This window comes from Siniperca chuatsi, linkage group LG16 (assembly GCF_020085105.1).
Source record: "Siniperca chuatsi isolate FFG_IHB_CAS linkage group LG16, ASM2008510v1, whole genome shotgun sequence".
Taxonomy (NCBI): Eukaryota; Metazoa; Chordata; class Actinopteri; order Centrarchiformes; family Sinipercidae; genus Siniperca; species Siniperca chuatsi.
Genome location: NC_058057.1, coordinates 14694399 through 14716013, shown reverse-complemented (window position 1 = coordinate 14716013; position 21615 = coordinate 14694399). Strand labels below are relative to the sequence as shown.

General features: G+C 40.3%; 2 protein-coding genes across 5 annotated transcripts; both read left to right on the top strand.

Annotated features, from left to right (window-relative positions):
* The first annotated feature begins 1169 nt into the window (after positions 1-1169).
* Positions 1170-12057, top strand: LOC122863581 (jun dimerization protein 2-like). The gene is made up of 5 exons (XM_044170187.1): positions 1170-1323; positions 2543-2592; positions 9973-10190; positions 10831-10935; positions 11137-12057. The coding sequence occupies exons 3-5, from the start codon at positions 9996-9998 to the stop codon at positions 11326-11328; spliced, it is 492 nt and encodes a 163-aa protein (XP_044026122.1). The 5' UTR covers positions 1170-1323; positions 2543-2592; positions 9973-9995; the 3' UTR covers positions 11329-12057.
* Positions 12058-12195: 138 nt separating this feature from the next.
* Positions 12196-19724, top strand: LOC122863579 (leucine-rich repeat-containing protein 74A-like). Of its 4 annotated transcripts, none has more exons than XM_044170185.1 (14): positions 12196-13639; positions 14576-14809; positions 14894-15069; positions 15344-15451; positions 15640-15733; positions 15834-15883; positions 16036-16117; positions 16916-17001; positions 17101-17295; positions 17425-17538; positions 17675-17803; positions 17980-18084; positions 18230-18315; positions 19617-19724. In XM_044170185.1, exons 2-14 carry the CDS (start codon positions 14620-14622, stop codon positions 19630-19632), a joined length of 1431 nt encoding a protein of 476 aa, XP_044026120.1. In that variant the 5' UTR covers positions 12196-13639; positions 14576-14619; the 3' UTR covers positions 19633-19724. The 4 variants fall into 4 exon arrangements, with proteins under 4 accessions (XP_044026120.1, XP_044026117.1, XP_044026118.1 ...); XM_044170182.1 differs by lacking the exon at positions 19617-19724 and adding an exon at positions 18870-19289; XM_044170183.1 differs by lacking the exon at positions 19617-19724 and adding an exon at positions 18866-19280.
* The last annotated feature ends 1891 nt before the right edge of the window (positions 19725-21615 follow it).

Here is a 21615-nt window from a genome sequence, read left to right as displayed (position 1 = left end):
CATGCACAAATTTAAAATTAAAAAGCGAAAGAGAGAGCGAAAAGCAATTTAGCATTATGTTGCCAATGGTTGTTTTCAGCCCTTCAAGAGTATAACTGATGTGCTTTACACAGTCACAGTTCAGTTTTATAAGAGCAGTCCAGTGGGATGTAGTTACAACTGCCCACACTAGAGGGAAGCAGCAGGAAGAGACATTTACTGCGTTTTTCTGGAACTTTCTGGAACTTCCATCAAAAATACTTATGATTTTGTGCACGTGTGTTTCAGTTATGTGTTATGAATCATGTCACATCTTACTAAGGAGAGCTTAAAGAAACAAAAATTGGATTTCACAGCAGCTGCAGCTACAGTTACACGTGCGAATACCCTGCAAGATTTACTTCCTCTACCACTGAAATAACAAGATTTTAGCTCTCTGTAAATTGGTCTGAGAAAAGCAATGCCAGGTGTTTCTTTCAGTCTTTTAAACATGTGTAACAGCTACACTGGGGAAAAAAACTGCGCAAATACCTGAATGCAACTTTGAGGGCCAAATGATTTTTGGGGTACAGGATGAAAAACAAGGTGAAAGAAATGCAATTAAAGTGTCATAACAGTTGTCATAACATTTTTCAGTTCTATACTTTTGTTTTTGTCTGGCATGAAACAATCTGAGAAGGTAAAGTCACCCTTGGGTCCAACTACTCACATCTTAGGCCATAACTTGAGATGAGGAGGTCACAAGTAGACACTGATTTTGTTTAAGGGGGTCACAAGCCAGTAAGGTTGAGAGCAGTGCCACACTATGTATTCAAATGTCTTGCACCTACACTGACTTCCGCAAGGACTTGGTTTTGACATGTATTAAAGGTTATGAATAAGTTACCAACGATTGGACGGTTATATTTTTGCATTGTTTTACTGGCATGGGCTCAATTTTCTCACCCCCACCTTCTGTGAAATAATAAAACACCTGCAGCTAAGACGAGTGTATGTATGTTTATAGCCATAACTTTATTTATTGACTCGTTTATGGCTGGAGGCGTGTGTTTACTCCACGTCTATCTCTCTATCTGTCCCTCAGCTGAAACTTTCCTCTCCCTCCGTCTGTGTATGTTATGTGGTTGCTAGGGGCGGAGCAAACAAACCTCTGTGTCTTCAGCCGCCCTCTTACATTATTTTCATCCATGCTTACGTATGGGAGAGCAGTTCCGCATTCCTGAACCCTCACAGACCAGTACTTAAACGGGCTGATGCAACGACCTCCGCTAGTCCCTGAACCTACATCCGACTCCTGACTCCCACACTGTCCCATTATTACTGCGGATTTTGGACGCACATCAGGTAAGTCTGTGTGTGAACCGTCGAGCTATGTTGCTGTTGTTTTCTCCTGTCTTTGTTTTTGTGCTAGTAGTTAGCTAAATGTCGGTACCGACTTGACATATTTGCACATTTTTAGCACTTTTCCCACCACGTTGTAAAGACTCAACACACTGATTGTTGTTTGTTACATGCGTTTTTTGTGCGGTATTTGTGTCAGTTAATATCAATATATGAGGATGTATTTCCACTTGCTGTAAAAAGCCTGAGGTTTTAATAGTTTTAAAGTTTTCCGTGCTCCTACCGCACAAGTCACTGTGTTGCTGCCACAACCGTTAAGTACGTTGTTGTTACAACTGTTGTAGCAACTGTCGCTTTAGCTCGTTATTTACAGACCCGTTAGCTAAATTACACACCAGTTTGTGTTGGACTGAATGTATTTTCATCTCGGGAGTCTTAATTTCAGTATTGCTAAACAGGAGAAGTGTCAGTTAGCCGTGTGAAGACAGTTATCTAACGCTATACACGCTACACGCTGTGGGTTTTCAAAGTAACTGCTAGCTAAGCTAGTCTGGTGCACCAAACTGCACGGATTCTGCAAGGTTTTATAATTTCACATTGCAGAGACATGTGAATTGTTAGTGCTGTACAGTCATGCCATTTGTCTAGACTGTTGTAACATTAGAATCGGCTAGCTCGTCCAGTTCACCTAACCTTATAACTCATAACTACTTTCACTACCAGCTACTAACGTTACTTGGAAGTCAACACTGCTTACATCTGATAGATAAGAATACCAGATTTGCAAAATGACTGTGAGATTACAGTGTTTCTCAGTTTGTATGGATGGATTAATAATAATTAGGGCTGCAACTAATGATTATTTTTTATTATCAATTAATGTATCCATCAACTAGTTTATGATTAATCAATTAATTGTTCAGTCTATAACCTAACCCATCTGCCCATCACAATTTTCCAGAGTCTTCAGATGGTTTTGACAGATCGACCCCAAAGATATTCAATTTACAATGACATAAAACAGAAAAAAGAAGAAAATCCTCACATTTGAGAAACAGGAACCAGATAATGTTCAGCACTTTTGCTTGATAATACACTGGAACAATTAATTGATTATCAAATTGTTTTTGGTTAATTTTCTATTGATCAGTCACTTGACAAGTTGTCTCAGCTGTCATAACAATACTATGAATAGTAATAAATATCTTCTTACCTTCTACAGCGTCCAAACACAGTTGCATCATTGACAGAAGACAACTGAGTTTTCTCTGAGTAAGTATGGTGCATTTAAAACCGTTTTAGACTGAATTAATCAGGGACGCTCTCTCGAGTACCACCTTCTGCTGCACGACAAAAACTTTTCTTGGCATAGCTAGTTCATCTTGGAACATAAGTAATGTAAATGAAGTGTGAAGTTCATCTGGCAGTATGTGAGTACAGCCAAGAAATGTGCTCTCAGATTGGCTCATATTTGCAATCTTTACTTTGGCCCATCATAGTGCACATGCTCTGTATGTTTAACTGTACCTCTTCTGAACTGGATAAGGGAAACTCTGTGTGTGTGTGTGTGTGTGTGTGTGTGTGTGTGTGTGTGTGTGCAGGCCTCACACGTTAATTTGCATACTACCTCCAATATTACACTTCTTCCTGATCACCACATCAATTCTTTGTTTTCCCTGTGCTGTTGTGTGTAACAGTAACTCTGTACATGCCAGAGTTAGCTTATGTTATCTGACCCTGTTGGCCTGAAGGTTAAAGGCCAATCATGGAATGGGAAATATGATGGATAGGGGTGGATCATGTGCATGTGTGTGGGTTTGTGATTTGCAAGTTCATAGGTTAAGTGTTTTCCTATATAGTGAGTGCATGCTCTTCAGCTGGTGCAGTGCTTGCTTGTACAACTACATGCCATGCAGGGTAAACTATTTGTGTGTTCTTTATATGTGTGTTTCCTTTGTGTCTTTATCCGTGTGTCTAAGTGAACAAGTGTGTGTTGCAGAGGGTTTAAATGCCCCAGCTCCTGCCCGGGCACATCCGTAGGATGGTTTCTGCATAAATGGAACGCTGCAGTGGATTAATGGGGAAGGGCTGGCGAGCCGACAAGCAGCGCAGGGCCGACAGGGCTGAGAGGCTGGACGTGGGCGCACAGGGTTTATTTTAAGTAGAAATGCCTTCCAGTGCGTCTCTGGAGAGCTGGAATTGCCAAGCTGCACCCCAGTACACTGAATAGACAGCAGACGCATTGCAGGCGAGCGAGCCAACTATGCAACAGCTAGGCTCAATGATACTAATACTAATGCTGGGGTAGCAGCTATTCACTGTTGCGTGTATCACATTATCAGTATCACATTGTAGTCCCAATAAGCCTTTCCATATGGTTTGTAAAAACAGTGTGTCAGGACAGACTAGATGTACTCTATGGAAGCAAACACCCAAATGTGTAACTCAGAGAAGAGGCATTAAAGCCAGTGTGTTTTTTTTTTTAAAAGAGCACAGCAAAAGCCCCCTTTTAAAAGGCCTTTACATAGTTATGATTTCCAGATTTCCTGAATTTCTTTTGGCCAGTTTTCTCTATTTGCACAAAAAAAAAAAGTCTTTTCACTAAATGTCGACCTAAACATGGACCTTTAGCTCACAGCCTTTGAGAGCAACAAAAGGACTGAACACATTATACAGTGCAGACACAGTGGCTTGTTTAATCAGAGCAAGCGTCTGCTTGACGAGGGGCAGATGAGGAAATATCAGAGGACAAAGTATGAAACAGCATTAAAGTGACAACCACACGTTGCACAATAATGGTGATTGCTTCAACAGGCGGCATTAAATCTGATTTTATGGACTTGGTTGGCCAGTATCTTATTGTCAAGGATTGCACATAACTCTCCTTGGATTTGTCATAGACGCCATACATTTGAAATGGCTTTTGTCTGCATTTTGTATTTTGATTCATTTAATCCACGTCTGAGTCAAACCGAAGCTCAGTGCCATGCAAAGTCTAATCCGGACTTACAGTGTGGTGAAAAATAGTAACATTATAATAATTCAACCAGGACCACCCAGATGCAGAATATAGATGTGTGACTGTTTGAATGGCATGAAGCAGGCCAAGCAGGAACCCAGCCAATGATCACATCGTAATGTTTGAGTGAAGGCAGCCACAGTCTTGCCTTGTGCATAGCTGCAGGTGCTTTGTGTTTCAATTTGCCTGAAAATGTTTTAATTAATTTAAATTCTTGGGCTGAAGTCTACAATAAAATGCAATAGTTAAACGTCCTGGTCTCTTGTGTAATTTCATTGTGAACAAAAGATAACCTCTGCATGCGCTGTACTCCAGCTTGAGACATCCAAACTGTAATTGTGAGGGGAAATTAAGCTTGCTCATTACTGCTGCAGCCGAGGGTCTCATCATCATTGACAATATTGCGAGTTTAAATGTTCGTAATTGCGTTGAATTGCTGTGGGACGGTTTAGTCATTTTCACAAGAGGAATTTTGAAAGATTCCTTCTATCTGTGACAGCTGTTTAGCCCATAAGAACAAGAAATGAAAGCTGAAATGAAAGGAGATCCTATTTTCTGTTCTCACGCTATCACCCTTGAGTTTAATGGCCAGAGATGACCCCTGCATGATTAGAACAACAGCCATTATTACGGTGTCTCTTCCCTTCTCATGCCTTTGTCTTGTCCCTCCAATGAAAATATGAGGGGATGGGGGAATGTTGATACTGTATATTTGGACTGTCCTGTCCTCAAAGAAAGTCGGTGCCAAATTCCCTGGTTTCCTCAGAGGATTGCGAAAGGCTGTAACTCAACACACAGCCTGACTGAGTGCAGACAGTAATGATGATCGCCGAGACCTTGGCCAGAGATTGTGAGAGCGTGCCTTGGCCCGAGCCTTTGCGCTCATTGTTCATTTTCAGCGCTTGTGTAGCATTAGAGCTGTAGAAGCTGTTTGCAAGAGTTTTGCAAGATGCTGGTGTGTGGGCCGTGCAATGCCTTATTAGTCCAAAATTACACTTTAATAAAGCACGTTGACAAAAAGTGGTCAAATAGTATCTTGGAAAGTGTGCGTGTCTTTCCCCGTAATGCCGTGATTCAGTGATTTATAGTTGAGTAGTCTGGCAGCACAAAAATTTTACTGTGTCTCAGGCAAAGATAAATCAGCAAGCAAATACTTTTGACTCCTGCTGTCAGTTACCAAAATTACTGCGCTGGTAGAGGTTAGCTGTTAGTGGGCTCCTTTTTAAAAAGCAACAGTATGTGAAGGTAATGAGTAGCCTTTGAAAAGGCCCTGTAACCCTCCACCCCTCTCCTTTACCGTCTCTATAGGGGATATGGATAATAGGGCCTCCAGTCGTGCTGCTGGCTATTGGTAAGGGGCTGAATTCCTCAGCACTGCTAATTGCTCTCAGGAATGACTCAGGAAATGGACACATTTGGTCAAGCTGAAGACAGACAGAATATGTGAGCAAAGAAACCAGTGGATTGTAAATGTATATAGGACACACTGACTGCCAGCACATTCACATACAGGAACCCTCACATGCACACTCTGCCACTCTCTCTTCACACACACCTCCAGCTATCTACGGCTCACACAGATTAGTTTTGGGCTGAAGCCAGAACCTGCGTAGTGTACGGTCCTATATTTCATAACCGATACATAACATTTCCGTTCCCCGCCCTTGGCTTCAGCTCGTCTCCTCTCAGTTAGCCCTGAGAGGCAACGGTGCTGGGCTGTGTAGGTGTCTTTGTTTGAGGCTAGTGTGGGCCTAAAAGCTGTGGCACTGGCTTTTCTGCTCGACTGCAGAAGCACAGTAACGGTGTTGCATCATCAAACGCTGACCACTAATCCTTGGCTGCAGGCTGCTGCTGGCAGAAAAAAAGAGAGAAAAATACCCCTCTTTAAAAATAATGTAAAAATCACTTTGAGTCATGCTTTTGGGTATAATTACACACTGCGTGACATGCATCAGCAAACTTTCCCTGTGTTGTACAGATGAGACTTCTTTAGGATTTCATGTCTCAAGGCTTGACAGGGTGTTGAAGATGCAAGGGGGATTTTGAGACACTTGTGTGGCAGGTTGAAAGGGACGGAACAAATTAAACATAAAGCAAACTTTGTACTCAACTTAAAAGTCATGTTTAACTCAAAAGCGAGGCACGTCAAGAGTCTGTGTGAGTTTACAATAGTACTATAAATTGTGTGGAATGGCGTGTAACTCACTTTTATGTCTCATAATTGATAGGCATCTTGCTGCAGACATTATTTCACTCTTGTTTTGGAGGCCGCTGGCAAAACTACCTCTGTGGGTTTTTGATTTGTGTGATCTGATGTCATGCAGTCAAATATGAGGTTTATGTATGTTTATGTACTGAGTGTGTATTTCTGCGTGTGTGTGGCAAAGTCTGGCCTCAGCTGCATGCTTCAACAAGCCATAGCAAGGAATGGGTGCTTTCCTTGCAATATGTCTGACTGAGCAGGGTTGCATTACAATGTACTGTCTACGAGCCAGTCTAATAGACATAAAATATGATTATTCCTGAATTGACTTATTTTTTTTGTGTCAGTTTCAATTGAAAAATCATGTTTGTCGAGGATGGAGCCTAATCTGAATCTGTACACCAGTCCTGAGTGTCTGGCCAACTTGGATATTGGACTCCATTTTGGCTCTGAAAGCCATTCGCTCAGTCATTCCTAATGGGCGCTTCAGTTCCTGTGGCTGTTCTCTCAGCCCAGGGGTTAGTTTGGATTGCATCTTTTGAATTCCAGCACAGTTATTGGTTCGGCAATGAGCAATGTAAGAAAAACACAGCATACTCTTTAGTCACATGTCGAGGGTTTTCTGCTCATGTTTGCCGATTTCTGAATGGATTTAGTAAAACATACAGATGTGCAGATGCAGGGAGATACTTCAGTTCTGATGTGAAACTTGGATCTTAATCTAATAGTTTGAATAATCAAAAGCGTTAATTTTTTTTGTAAGCTTACAGAGGTTACTGCTCTATCAAAGACTTTATAGTAAATGCAGTGGTTCAGTCACTTAAGCCCAACAGTTTATACTATTGTCTGGCTATTTTTAAAGAGCTCTCTCTTTCATTCACCCCTGAATTAGCTGCCATATGGTTTGCCTTGTTCTTAGACAGCCTCTCTGCAGAGAGAGAAGACCTTGGCACCTTCCATTCCTCCACCTCTCCTGGGAGTTTCAGAGAACGGTAATTTTGTCTGAGAGAGATTTTTACCAGGGCTGTCTTGTTCTTTTCCTCTCCAGCAAAAACAACAGGCTGCTGCCAAGTGCAGTGTAAATGGGAGTATACATACAGTGGGAGAGAGGGAGGCAGAAGAGGGAAGGAGTGGTGGAAGGGAGGGGGCAGTTGGGATTTAAATAATAAAATGCCTCATTGGACACTGGCTCCACACACCAACTTGTCCTTGGAGCGAATAAATCATGCAGACTGAAGGTGGTAAGGAACAGGTCAAAAGTAATGTGGCGATTAGCTGAAAGACTGAGAGTCGATGTACTGTAATACCTAATGTTGTAGGTCATTAATATAGGAATTTTAGATGAAAAAACAAAGCAAAGATTGTGAGATTGTAGTTGTACAACTGCATTATACTTCATTTGTTTGACTGCAGGAGTTATAATGTAGACAGTAAAAAAAAATTACATTTGAAGCGTCATGTGACAGATACATCTCAGAGTCTAAATGATTTAGCAGAGCAGCAACACTATAACGCTTCAGAATCGATTTCCTCTTGCTAAAAGTGAGCTGATTTGGTTTCCACCATGCTCCACAGTAAACTCCAGTCCAACTGTAAAAACACTTTGAGACCAGCCCATAAGCAGGGTGGAGTACATTAGAATAGAGTTACATAACCTTGTTTTTTTTCATTACCTCCTCTATGACTTTTGTAATAGAGCGTGTCTTTCAGCCCTGCAAAAAAAAAAAAAAAAAAGAGTAGCAAAGAAAGAAAAACTTGGTTTAACTTACAATACAGTTGGCCTGTCAGCTAGTCACCCACCAGCAAAGTCAGCTGTTTCCGCAGCACCTCACAATACACGTCTTTGTTGGTCCCATATGAGAGGGGGCTTTGTTCGGTTCGTGCCCAACCTGTAGAGGTTCAGCTTCGGCCGAATACTTGGGAGGCAAATGGGAATTAAGCTTTTAATGTAGTAGTCACATTGATATCAATCTTTTTAAAACTCCTCGTATCTTTGGGTTCAGCCGGTAATCCTGGCTGACAATTTGTCAGCGTGCCAAAGTTATTCGAGTATCAGTTGTTCAGTTGTATCAGTCATGTAGGGATTTTGTCAAAAACAAATTTGATTCACCCACTGATTCTGTTTCTATTTGGTGTAACATTTCAGCAGCAGAAAAAGTGAAATGGCAGCTAAATGTTTGCCTTTATTACCCATCTTTTACCCATTGGACATTTTTTATTTTAATTATTTATTTTTCTACATAAATACTGAACAGTAAGTGGACGAACTTCTTGTCAGACTTTTCTAAAATTCACTGGTCTCAGTCTGCCTCTCCTCAGAGATTGCCAGGATGGGGCAGGATACCGTCGGCTTATGTTACACTGTTCCCATCTGTAACATTTGTTTTTTATTTGGCCATCAGAAGTTTTCCAACTCTTGGTCTTACAGTAATTAGAGAGACGTCTTAATTCTCCAGCCACTTCCTTTAGGCCTGCGAAAGTTCTCCTTTTTTCTCCTGTCTGTCCCTCATTCCTCCCTGATTACATTAAAAAGTGCTGTGGTCAACCCCTCTAAACTACCCCAAATAGTTAAAAGAGGGTAGCAGTGGAACATATAAGTGTTACCCGCTCTGTTTTGACATGAATGCTTTTGATATCCTTTGAATCCTCTTTACGAAAACCAAATGAACATTCAAGACGAAAACCACTCTGTAAATGATCAGAAGCATAAGCGTAGAAGATATGTGATCATACCGAAGGGTTTCATGCCGTCTCTTTGCATGTGAAACTCCAGAGATGAGTGTTTAGGTGCGGACAGTGTGAAGTTTGTTTTTTCACCAGCTTCTGACTAAGAAGATAACACAGCTGTCAAAGCTGTCAATGTTTGAATGCATTCTTGGAAACAGCAACCCGTATTTAGAAAGATGTTTGATGACAAGGACAGAAGACTGTAAATTAATCTTATTGTGGCTAGAATGCCAATACTATAAGATCATAACAAAGATAAACGATACTGTCAGATGGCTGCAATACGATAATGGAAGAAGGGTATAAATGTATGGTTCATGTAACCACCAGAGTAGGAAAATGAAAAGTACTTCTATACAAAAATCCTGTGACATGCTTTTCAGTATGAATACCAAACAGTGATTACAAGAATACAGAATATGAAAAGTCTTTTTAAATCTTTTTTTTTGGACTTATGGAACCAGTTTTAGTGCATACATTTGTTTTTGAACTTGATTTTGCAGAATAAAATGTGGTTTAATTCGTAGTTATTTTAGGCTATACGCATTCAAAACTTGAATATTTCAAAGGTGTGTGCACACCTTGCTTTCCACTGTATATACTAAAAAAGTTGCATTGATTTTTCTTTGTCAGCCAGTTCTTTTTAGGCTTTATTCTCTCATCCTAATCGTACCATCTCTTCCTCTTTTCTCTCTCCCCATAGCGGCGGTGGTGGCCGGGTCGGACATGATGCCGGGACAGATACCTGACCCTTCGCTGGCGGCGGGCTCCCTGCCCAGCCTGGGCCCGCTGGCGGGCATCTCGGCCACCACGCTCACTGATCAACTCAAGCTGGCTGACTTCCGCCAGCTGGGCACCATGCTGTCCCCACTGCATTTCCTGGGGAGGCTGGGGAAGAGGCCGCTGGCCATCAAGACAGAGGTGGGGATGAGAGAGAACAGGAGAAAAGAGGAACTAGTGCAGAAGTAGGGTGTTTGAAAGATGTACATCTTCAGTCAGAGGGTAGAAACAAAAAGGAGGGTATTAGATTCAGGATGTTTCAAAGCCATTTGGATTTATGTTCATAATCTGAAGTGATGGAAAGAATAAGAAAGAGTGACTGAAGTGATTTTATATTCTGGTGCCAGTTGCTCAGAAACAGTGTTTAACAATGAATTACATTTAAATGGTATGCCAGCAGGCTTAGTATATAACATTATCTCTCTATCTATAAAGTATTATTGTCAAGAGTTGTAGATGCATTAGTCTAAGCTCGTAATGGGACCCTGCGATTTTAAGATTAAACAATGAAATCATTTAATTTCATGTAAATAAGTGGACTAAAATGATAAGTATACATGTATACAGTATGTGGGCATGATAAACTGATGTGATAATACAGGAATTTGCCCCCTCTAGTGCTTACAACAAGAATTACTGTAGAGGTTGCACAACAGTTTTATTTCCATCTAGGTGAGCACTAGTACGAGGTTTATGCAATTTAGAAAGTATCTGATTTTTTCATATAAGATACATTCATGAAATGTCTGTTTCTCATATTAACAATACATTGTGTTTGCAGATGGATGAAGATGAGGAAAGGAGGAAACGGAGACGAGAGAAAAACAAGGTAGCAGCAGCGCGATGCCGAAACAAAAAGAAGGAACGGACTGACTTCCTTCAAAGGGTGAGTTCATGACACAGCACTGCATACTGGTGAGCAGAAGCAGAACAGCTCAGACCAACCAAGATTAGCCTGACTTCAGTTAACATGAACAGCTGATTCACCATTTAAGCCATTCAGCCAGTCAGGATGACTGCACCTGCACAACTTTGAAATACTTATTATTTGTTCAGTAGTATCTAATAATTCAGCATCTCTTTCCAGGAATCTGAGCGTCTGGAGATGGTGAACTCCGACCTGAAGGCCCAGATCGAGGAGCTCCGTCTGGAGAGGCAGCAGCTAATGGTGATGCTCAATCTCCACCGGCCCACCTGCATCGTGAGGACCGACAGCGTCAAGACACCTGAGAGCGAGGCCAACCCCCTGCTGGAGCAGCTGTCCGTCGACGCCAAGTGAAACCAGGAAACCGGGGACGCGGAGTCCCTGAAGCCCAAACTAGCAGCACCGTGGCAGCCATTTAAATGAAAACATGACTGGCAATACATTTCTAAACAAGCACTTGAGCTCCAAGCTGAAGACTTTTGGAGACTCTGCCCAAAGACCTGAGGTTGTAGGGCTTCCCTAGTACTGCTACATGAGCTGGCTCTGTCCATTGGAAGACTGGAAATACCCAGTTTCATCTCTGCATTAAGTGTTGTTGTTGACACCCGCTGTGCCTAGTTGTTACTTCAACCATCTCTACATAAAGGGACCAATGGAAACAGTAGAGTACGACTGGAAACAACGCTGAGGAAACACACTAATATCAATATGGTGCTCTGTTACAAAAGCCCTGCGTAGATTGTGTGGCATTGTTTCAATGCAGAAGCCCACAAAGGCTTAGTGTTCTGCAGTTTTCCTTTTGTATGCTAGCTGAAATATACAGGTGTAGAGTTTTTAGGATACAATACTCAATAGAAGTACACCAGATGGAGTATAGTTTTTTGTTTTTTTTAATGTTGATTTCTATACCCTGCCTCGACGATGGCAGTTACCGGTTGATCCGATTTGTGGTGACGCTGGCGTCATGAAAAGCACATATACAAAAAATGTTTACACCCTTGTTTTTTGGACTTGTTGTCTGTCCATTATTGTACTTGTTTTATACCGCTTTGTATACATAAACATATATGAAATGCTTGTTAATCACTTGATGTGATTTGTCTTTTCAATCTTTCCGGTCTGTGTCTGTCATGTTGCGCTGTCAAACAGCTGTGAAAACAAGCAGAAATCTTTTCAGCTGAGCAGTATTTCAGTGTCTGTTCTGGACCTGTATCTGCTATGTATGACTCTGGTACCCTGAATAGATTAAATTTTATTTTCTAACTACAAGAAAGAGCACGTCTTGTTATTTAGTTTTACCCCATCAGGCGTGCGATATCTCAGGTTTTCTTCAGTGAAATTAATATGAATATGAAAATGAAGTCCTGTTTTGGTTCCTCCCAGTCATGACACTAAAACTATCAAGTGACAAAAGTTGTGCAATCATGTTTTCTTCAGCTGAGGCACATTGCCAAAATCAGGGCTTTACTTTCATTTGCAAAACTCCAAAAAAGGTAATTCATGCTTAATTATTGCAGCTCCCTTTGTCCAGGGCTCAGCAGAAGCAATATCTCCAGAACAGAAAGCTGCTGACAGCGTTTTACCAAACCATACCACTCCAGCTCTTGCTGCCCTGCCCAGGTCGCTAAATGTTAGAGGTTTTACTAAGATTTTATTACTTTATTTAAAGCTGCCTTTAAAGAAAAGCCTTTCCTTAATTGTTATAATAACAATTGAATTCAGTTTTTATTTCATTTTCTGTTTTTACAAAGAGTACTTTAAAGAACACTTTTTGTCATTGTTTTTAGTTTTTGTTATATAATAATAATTATTGTAATGTAATTACAGGACTAGTCAAACTGTTGCTGAAGGAGGCACAACAGAACCTAACCTTCACTACACTGACAGCAGGAAAAGGTCACCACAGATATAACTCATGTCCTTAAAAAATATATTTTTGATTTCTCACATTCACACTTCATACTTGGATGGAGAGAAAAAAAAACGCACTCTTGCCTGACCTCAATAATAGTCTTCTAATTAATATACTAATAGTTAATATTATGACAACATGATTAATACACTGATCTTCAAACATATGGTTCCTCCTTGCTTGCATGAGCCATGAAAAGGTAAGTGAAATAAGTCCTCCGAAGTTAAGATGAGCAAAAAAATTGGATAGTTGCAAGACTTCTGCCATAATGCTCTTCATCTACAGGGGGTGGACTAAATAACAAGAACACCTGACAGTATACAGTAATACAACAACAACACCTTACACTTGAATTAACACCTCTGATAGAACAGAAAGTTTAGTGTGGGGGCATTGTCCTGAATTGCATCTGCTGTGTTGCACAGTAGCTATAGTGTGTGTGTAGACTCAGCCTGCGGGCAACAGCTCCATCTAGTGGATTGTTTTGCGAACGGCATGAGTTGCTGTAGACCCGATAAATCAATTCGACTTCGCACGAATATGTTGTAACCAAATACTGATTGATAAAGACAGACGTAGTGGTTAACTGTACCATATATTTCCTTTTCTCATCATTATTTTTTGATTATTTTTATTATTTTTACTCATAACCAGATTTTTATTCCACAATTTGAACTCCCTAGCAACGACCGTTGGTTTCCTGCAGTTAAACGTTAACACGTTACACTTCAGAAAGTGACCGGACTTGCTCAGGTAGGCTACTGTTTTCTCTGCTCCGCACAATAAAGGACATTTTACATGCCTGTGAAACAGAAACGTGAATGTTTGTTTTATTTTGGTCCAATATAAAGGTTTCCTCAGAGACGTTGGTCTGCTCTAACTTAACCTTCGCCCGATAAATGAAATCGGCCGAATATATATATAGTTTTACGTACACATAAAATAATAATAATGCTAGCTTGAAACGGTAGTTTCTCGCCTTCATTGCTACATGACAACATGGGGCTTCAACAAACTGGTGAAACTACAGTGAACCGTATAAATTGAGCTAACGTTAACCGCTAAGTATCAAGAAAAGCTGTTTCATACTGCATACAGTACCAATACCACAGTGTAGAAATACTTTCTTACAAGTAAGCCAGGCATTCAAATGTTTACTGATGTAAAAGTACAAAAGTACTGGCATCAAAATAGACTTAAAGTACCAATGCAGAATGGACCATTTCAGAATAGTGTATATTTTATTGGAATTATTGACTCACTTTAATTTTGAAGCTAGTAAAGGCGAGGCTAATTTTAACCAGGCTACTTTATACTGCTTACTCTATCTGCTGGGTAGTTTGTCAATTTCTCCTGGGGATCAAGTTATCTTAATCTGTAATATTACATCATAATTTATTTGTTGATTATATTTGGTATTATTAATCTGAATCAGCAAAGTAATTAAAGTTAGCAAATGAATGTAGCGGAGTAAAAAGTACAATATTTGCATTTTTTGCATTTGTAAATGTAGTGGGGTAGAAGTATGAGGTAACAGAAAGTGGAAGTACAAGTACCTCAAAATTGTACTTACAGCACTTGAGTAAATGTACTTAGTTACTTTCCACCAGTGGTATTTTCATAGTATTTCAGCTCACACTGCAACAGAAAACTTTCAGTAACAGCTAACCTCACCACTCTCCTCCTCAGGTGTAGTGCAGACACAGGTGAGGTTCTCAGGACCTTGTGGTGTGATGGATCAGTGGGAGGAAGACTGTGTAGATCTCCAGCTCAATGAGGAACAGCAAGAGGAAGAGCAGCAGCCATCTGATCAGTCAGTCCTGCCCACGGGAAGCCAGGATCAGATGGAGGACAAGGAGAAGCCACCCCAGGGGAAAGAGGGCGACAGTGGCGATGAGTGGGACACTGATCTGGAAACAGACGGTAGGTTACAGTGACCGTACTGTATAATAATGATGGATGAATACTCTTCGACCCCCTCACCTCTTGTGTCCCACTTCCTTTCAGAGGCCACCAATCAGAGACAGAGTTTTTGCCGTGCAGAGCTGTACCTGCAGGCCTGTCAGCGGACAGGGGCTGTTCCCGTTTCATCCTTCCTCCGCAACATGGGTGAAGCCAATCTCAACCTGAACCACTATGGTGTGGGACCTCAGGGGGCCAAAGCTCTGGCCATAGTTCTGCAAGTAGGGGCCTTAAATCCCTTCACCTAGATTTTCACTTTAATGAAAACATTTGCACAACGATCACCAAAATTCTATGGCCATCATTTTTATAAAGTAAGGTTATTGGTGGGGTTGAGGTATGGGTAGGTTGATGCACTAATTTTTGGTGGAGTTTTTACTAAATTTGACATATGAGGTCTTGATTCTGTAATAATTGGGTGATCGTTTTTCTTTTTCTGAATTTTTAATGCAGAGAAATGGGATCTGACAGGTTTTCTTTTTTTTCGCGCTTTAGAGTGACAATGACGTCACCAACCTTGAGCTGGAGGACAACGCACTTCAGGCAGAGGGGACCCGCTATCTGATGGAGATGCTTCAAACAAACATCAGCATTCAGAGTCTAGTAACTATTCTAAAACTAACACGTTGAATACATCAGGTTGGAAAAATCTGCCTGGTATTTACAGGTGGGACAACACGGTACTCATCTGCTCTGAACTGCTAGAGGAAAGATATCTTTTTAAATAAACTCTATTTAGAATACACCAACGCTTTTCTCATCTCCAAAATGACTGAATGTCTTTACTTCAGAATCTTTCCAACAACCAGCTGCACCTTGAAGGGGCGGTCATCATCTCCAAAATGCTGTTAGACAATTACTACATCAAATCCATCAAACTCTCAGGTGATAAACTAAGTCACCTCTATGCATCACTGTAATACACTAGGACAAGTGAGCTCTTATTAGGATTAGTAATTAAATTAATTTCCCCTTCTTCCCCAAGGAAATTATTTTGATGATTCTGCTGCTAAATACTTTGCTGATGTTTTAAAGGTTAGTACAAAGTATTGACTGTTGAATCCATGTGGCAAAAAAGCACTTGAGCTCTTGCACATTTTTCATGACCATATCCTAACTAATGAATCAAAAAACTGTCACATCTAAATTTGCATTAAGCTTCAAGCCAATATTTTCTTTCTTCTCAGGGTGACTATGTGGTCAAAGAGCTGGACCTCAGTCACAACAAGTTCTGTGATACAGGAGGAGAACACCTGGGTCACATGTTAGGTACAGTAGTTCATTTCTGACTGTGTTAGGAGAACGTCACTGCTGATGCCAAATCCTTTGAATGAATAAACAAAGAATTTATCTCCTAAATTTGGCGCAATCGCAAACAAAACTCACACACAGATATTAAAGGTTAAAGTCCAACAGAAACTTTTATTATTTTAACTTTTTCTGTAAGAATATATAAACTAAAATTATACCTAAAGCTATTATGCATGTTTTCCCATTTCTCAAAAGAGGATAGTACTGTTTTTATACATATTATGGGATCCAAGCTTCAAGCCTCTGGGTGGGTGTTTACCATGTCAGTAGTTGACTGACATCTGAGACGCTCTGTGACTTTCTTGGTGCGCTACTGACCGTAGAGCGTCAGACTGAATAGCCTACGGACGTTGATACAAGGCATTTTCCCTCCTTTTTCAACAAGCCCCCATGACGATAGCTATCAACAGTTAGCAATTTAAGTTATCTGTCCTTTTCCAGCATTCAGTATTGGGGAAGACCCATTGTGCTGTTAAGTTTGTATTTCACGCGGAAAGTGAAAGCTAGCAAGTTAGGCTAATTAGTTTAGCTTGCCTCCTCAAAGCTTTGCTAACATTGACATGTTTTGGTAACGTGATAACGTTAGCAAAGCCTAGCTTGCTAACATTGACACTGCTTCCCACTAGATGTTATTATACTGTATATAGTGACTTTTAGCAAAAACGATTTTTAATTTCAGTTTGACATGATGTATAATTTATGGTTTAAGTTTCAAATGTATTGTGACCTTTTAAATTTGTTTCCTCTTTCTCAAAGCCACAAATGTAGGTATTGAAGTCCTAAATCTGAGCTGGAATCACCTTCGTATGCGTGGTGCAGTGGCTTTGAGTGCTGGGCTGAAGGTGACAAATCATAACACACTCAAGCACAAGCCTTCAGTGTATATTTAACGGTCCGTTTCCTATCTTAGCTGTTTGTCCCTCACATTTTTCTTTCCTCAGCTGAACTCGACCCTGAAACAGCTCCAGCTGTCGTGGAACGGTTTTGGCTACATCGAGGCAGAGTCGCTGGGTCAAGCACTGAAACAAAACAGCACGCTGGTGCTGCTGGACCTCAGCAGTAACCGTATAGACGATCAGGCTGTGACACTGCTCTGCCAGGGCCTGGCCACCAACGACACCCTCAGGGTCCTCAAGGTGAGCGGACAAAAGGGGGAATGCTGAGGCACTGGTATTTCATGTTGTGTTTGATCATCATCATGGTGATTTGAAACTTTTTGTACTCTAAGAAACTGTAGATTCATTTATGTTAAATGTAAGGTTTAGTGTGTATATTTTGTTCAGCTCTCCCATAACCCCCTGACAAATATCGGAGCTCTGACGCTTCTCAGAACAGTTAAAAACAACATGAAATCAGCACTGGCGGAGATCGACATTTCTGTAAGTGCAGCAAAAACTATTTTCATCTCAGCATGTGAACTATGTATGAATATGAATCTTGTCTGCATATGAATGTGATGATTACTACTAGTACTACTTCTATGCTCTGAACGTGCCTGTGTATGTGTGAGTGCAGACAGTGTTTGTGTGTGAGGCCTTTTTGGAGCTGTTGGAAGAAGCCCGTCAGACGCGTCCTGCTCTGGATGTTCGGTACAGCGTTATGATCTCCGTCACCAGGAACTTATCTGCCATCCAGATCTTTCAGGTCAGTGGTCAGGGAGGGAAAGAAATCTGGTGACAGATCGGTTTATGACTGGGAAATATTAACTAAATATTGAATGTTTATGCTCATGACCTTACAAATATTGTCCCAAGTAAGAGATAATTTCTTTGCATGTATATTCTGTTTCCAAATTTGAAACAATCTGCACTCTTTCATAGAAATTCCTTGAAGAGCGAAACGAGAGCATCATGGACTTCTTCCAGGCTTTGGATAAAGAAGGAACCATGAAGGTCTCCACCTCTGCCTTCAGGAAGGCTGTAAAGGTCAGGCTGACAATTTCTCACACTGTAGTGAAAACGCCAAACATGACATTAATGAGTACAGTCACAGAAAATGACGTAACTAGGCTCAAGTATTCAGATATTCACTATTGTAAACGATTATAAAATGATGCTGTCATGCATGCAGGCAGCTAACGTACCTCTGGATCAGCAACAGCTTGAGTGGTTGATCAGGAAGTTTGACAACAACTGCACAACCACCATAATCTACAGGTTAGTCTGTGAACTGGTGTATGTATGATGGTTATAATAATGACGAAGTACTTGTTGGAAAAACTCATAAAGTAGCTTTTTATGAAAAAAATAAAAATAAATAGATGTTTGTGATGGACCAAAAATATTTGTTTTAAAGGGCCAGGTCACCCACATTAATAAGAAAACATGCTTTCCCCACTTACCTCATTGGTGTCTAACCATGCAGATGGTTAGAAAAACCTAGATACATTTTGGATATCACTTGGTTAAGTTGGAAAACACATTTTTTGTTCATTCTTGAATTTGAAAAATAGCAGTTTGACAAAGTAATCTGAACTTGAGGTCCACTTACAAGCTTTTTCTAGAGCTTTCAAATATAACTCACGGTCTTCAGTGCATGGAGCTCAGTTCTCATGGAGATGTTTTTTAAATTTTTTATTTTATTTGTGTGAAGTCACCTTTAAGTGTTATTTGGGTGAAGTGATCCTTCAACACACAGTGAAAATCAGCTATAAACAGTTTCAGAGAATGTCCAACTTTCTCTTTGAGCTGTGTCTCTTTGTTGCAGTCAGTTTGCTGAGCTGTCACAGGTACAGAGACGAACAGCACCGCCAAGATGAGGGTTAGGGATACCAGAGGGGACACCTTCAAATAAAAGTTAATGGAGTCTGTTATTTGATTCTGTTCTTTATATGCTAGTAATGTGAATTTGCAACTTCAGTCTATTTTTGCCATACAAATCTCACAACGGCACAATTTAACATTTTTGCAAAATACAGAGATACTTATAAGGAGGAGGAACTGACATCACAAACCCAAATGGTATTGTGCACGACTGACAGGTGTACCCTAATAGCAGCTTCCTATGACCTAAGTGACCCCCCCACCCCCGTCCTTCCACTGTAGTTCTTCGCTCAACCCAATTCTGTCCAGTGTGAATACTTGAACCTCTGACACCAACCAGCTGCACCCACCTCAGTGCTGCCAGCTGTTTCCACGGCTGGGCCACAAGGTCCTCTGCCTCATTCTCTCCATCCAAAAATAATCTTCTGGTATGACAACAGAACAAGAGGAGGAAGAAAAACAGAGCTGGCGTCCATATCAAAGGGCCGAGAGGATAGAAAGAATAGGGCCAGATGCAAGCTAGTTGTTTGGCCACATTGGTTAGCATTGAATGAAATGGCCTGTAAAGGAAACAGCACACTTGCATATGCATGTGCAGCATTACTTATGCAGGCCCTGCAGGGTAGGATTATTAAGGGTGTGCTGATGAATTGTCTCAAGGTGTGATATCAAACAGTGCAATCCGTTTCCGTCAGGTGGCTCCAGTGGTAACCAAGAGGAGACACTGACATGACGCACTGTCTCACCCGCACCTCTTTACTGCGTAAGCGGCTTGACAACCCTTTTAAACTAACATCCCATTTCAGTTATATGCTTTTATTTATCATTTTAGGGCTTTTGCAAATACGTGTCTTGTTTTGTTAAAACTTGTTGAATTGTATCAGAAATGTCCGCATGAAATGATGAAACAAGTTCTTACCCTGATGTGTGCCACCATGGCCTCTGTCTCCTTGTTCCTGCAACTTAAGAAAAAGATCAGATTCTTAAATCCACATAACAGTTTGTCTACTTGACTAGTGTTTTCCAAATGAACTGCACAAAATAATGAGACTTGTAGTTAAAATAAAGCAACGTTTATAATTTTTTGTACATGCACGAGGCTTATATCTACATAAACTACATTAACAGAAGTCCCTCTAAACTAAGATTAGGCTTCTAAAGTAAAATTGAAAGTTAGTGTCTCTATCTCAAACAATCTATATGGTCTTTATTATAGATCAATGTTTGGAATGTAACAGAATAACACAATTGACTGATGTGGAATCAATAAGTGAACAGTTTGAGTTGTAGATGGAAAATCTGCATTTTGTATTTCTCAACTGATCAGAACTGAAACTATCTGACCATTTTACTGTTAAAAACATTGTAAACACCCCTTAAAGAGCATTTTTCACCACTAACCGTGGATCAAGAAGTACTCAAACTTGCATAGTGTTAAATAAGTTAGTGTCATGGGAATACAGGTTATGAGCTGTAGAGTTACTTTCAAGCTAATTTAGCAGCAACAAAGCTGATAAATATAACGGTTAAACAACACTATGTAAAAATAACTACTTTGTGGTCGTTCATTGACAGGTTACTACTTATGATTAAGATGTCGTATGTCTTTCCACTTTGATTCATGCTCTGTCCCATGAAGGCGACTCTTAGTGTTGATTATTTGCGTCTGAACCATATCAGCTCCTTGAGTGACCAATCAACAGTTTTAAACATCTAATCACATGTCCATAAGATATTAACACTAATTATTAGAAGGACATTTGCTGTGTGGCTCTTGGAGAAAACGAAAGTGTAAATACAACTCTATGCCAGTGTTTCAACAACTCCGACAGTTATTTTAATACTGTAGATTATTCAGAAATGATAAAATATACTATAAATAAACTTACCTTATTTGGATGAGCCCCTTGTGGCAAGCATTCGGTGGATTTCAGTCACACTGCGTGATGATCATATACTGGATCCCTCTCATAACCACCAGTCCTGTATAAAATGTGAGTCATGGCTGGAGAAGTTGTACTGGTTGAGCATCTTCATTTAACTGGAACTAATGAAGACATTTCATGCTTTTCTGTCAGTCCCGCTTGGAGTCCAGATAAAAACAATCTAAAATCAATACACCCTGTGCAGTTAAGCTTTTGATTTGGTCCATTTGTTGCTTGAAAGCTATTAGGTTTTTAACCTGTAACTTAAAGGATTAATTTGTTCCTGACTGCAGTCATGGGGGATGCGTACGCACAGAAAAGACAGAATTATCTAATACACGTAAAACCACAACAGGATGTTAGTTAGAATTCGTTTGTGCATTTGACAAAATGTGTGAGGATTTTCCACTAAATGAAGGTACTTAAAAGCCTTTTCATACTCATACATATAAAACTTTTTAAAGTGTAGTGTGTTTGCAAATGAAACTATAAATTGTTGTTAATATTAGTATCACCATAAACTAAAAACACCCTTCTTTCAATTGGACTAAAATACAATTCTTTATATAATGGCACGGATATAATTGGCTTATTTAAAAGATAGAAAAACAACAGAATAATTTAGGTAAATTATCTCTCTGATGTGGCTTAATGAAAACAAACAGCTAGCTGCCAATTTCTAATGGGCCATCTTTCATCTGAATGGACACAAAGACTTAAAACCCACATCTTATTGAGCAGTCCAATTGGAAATTCACAGATTTGGCCA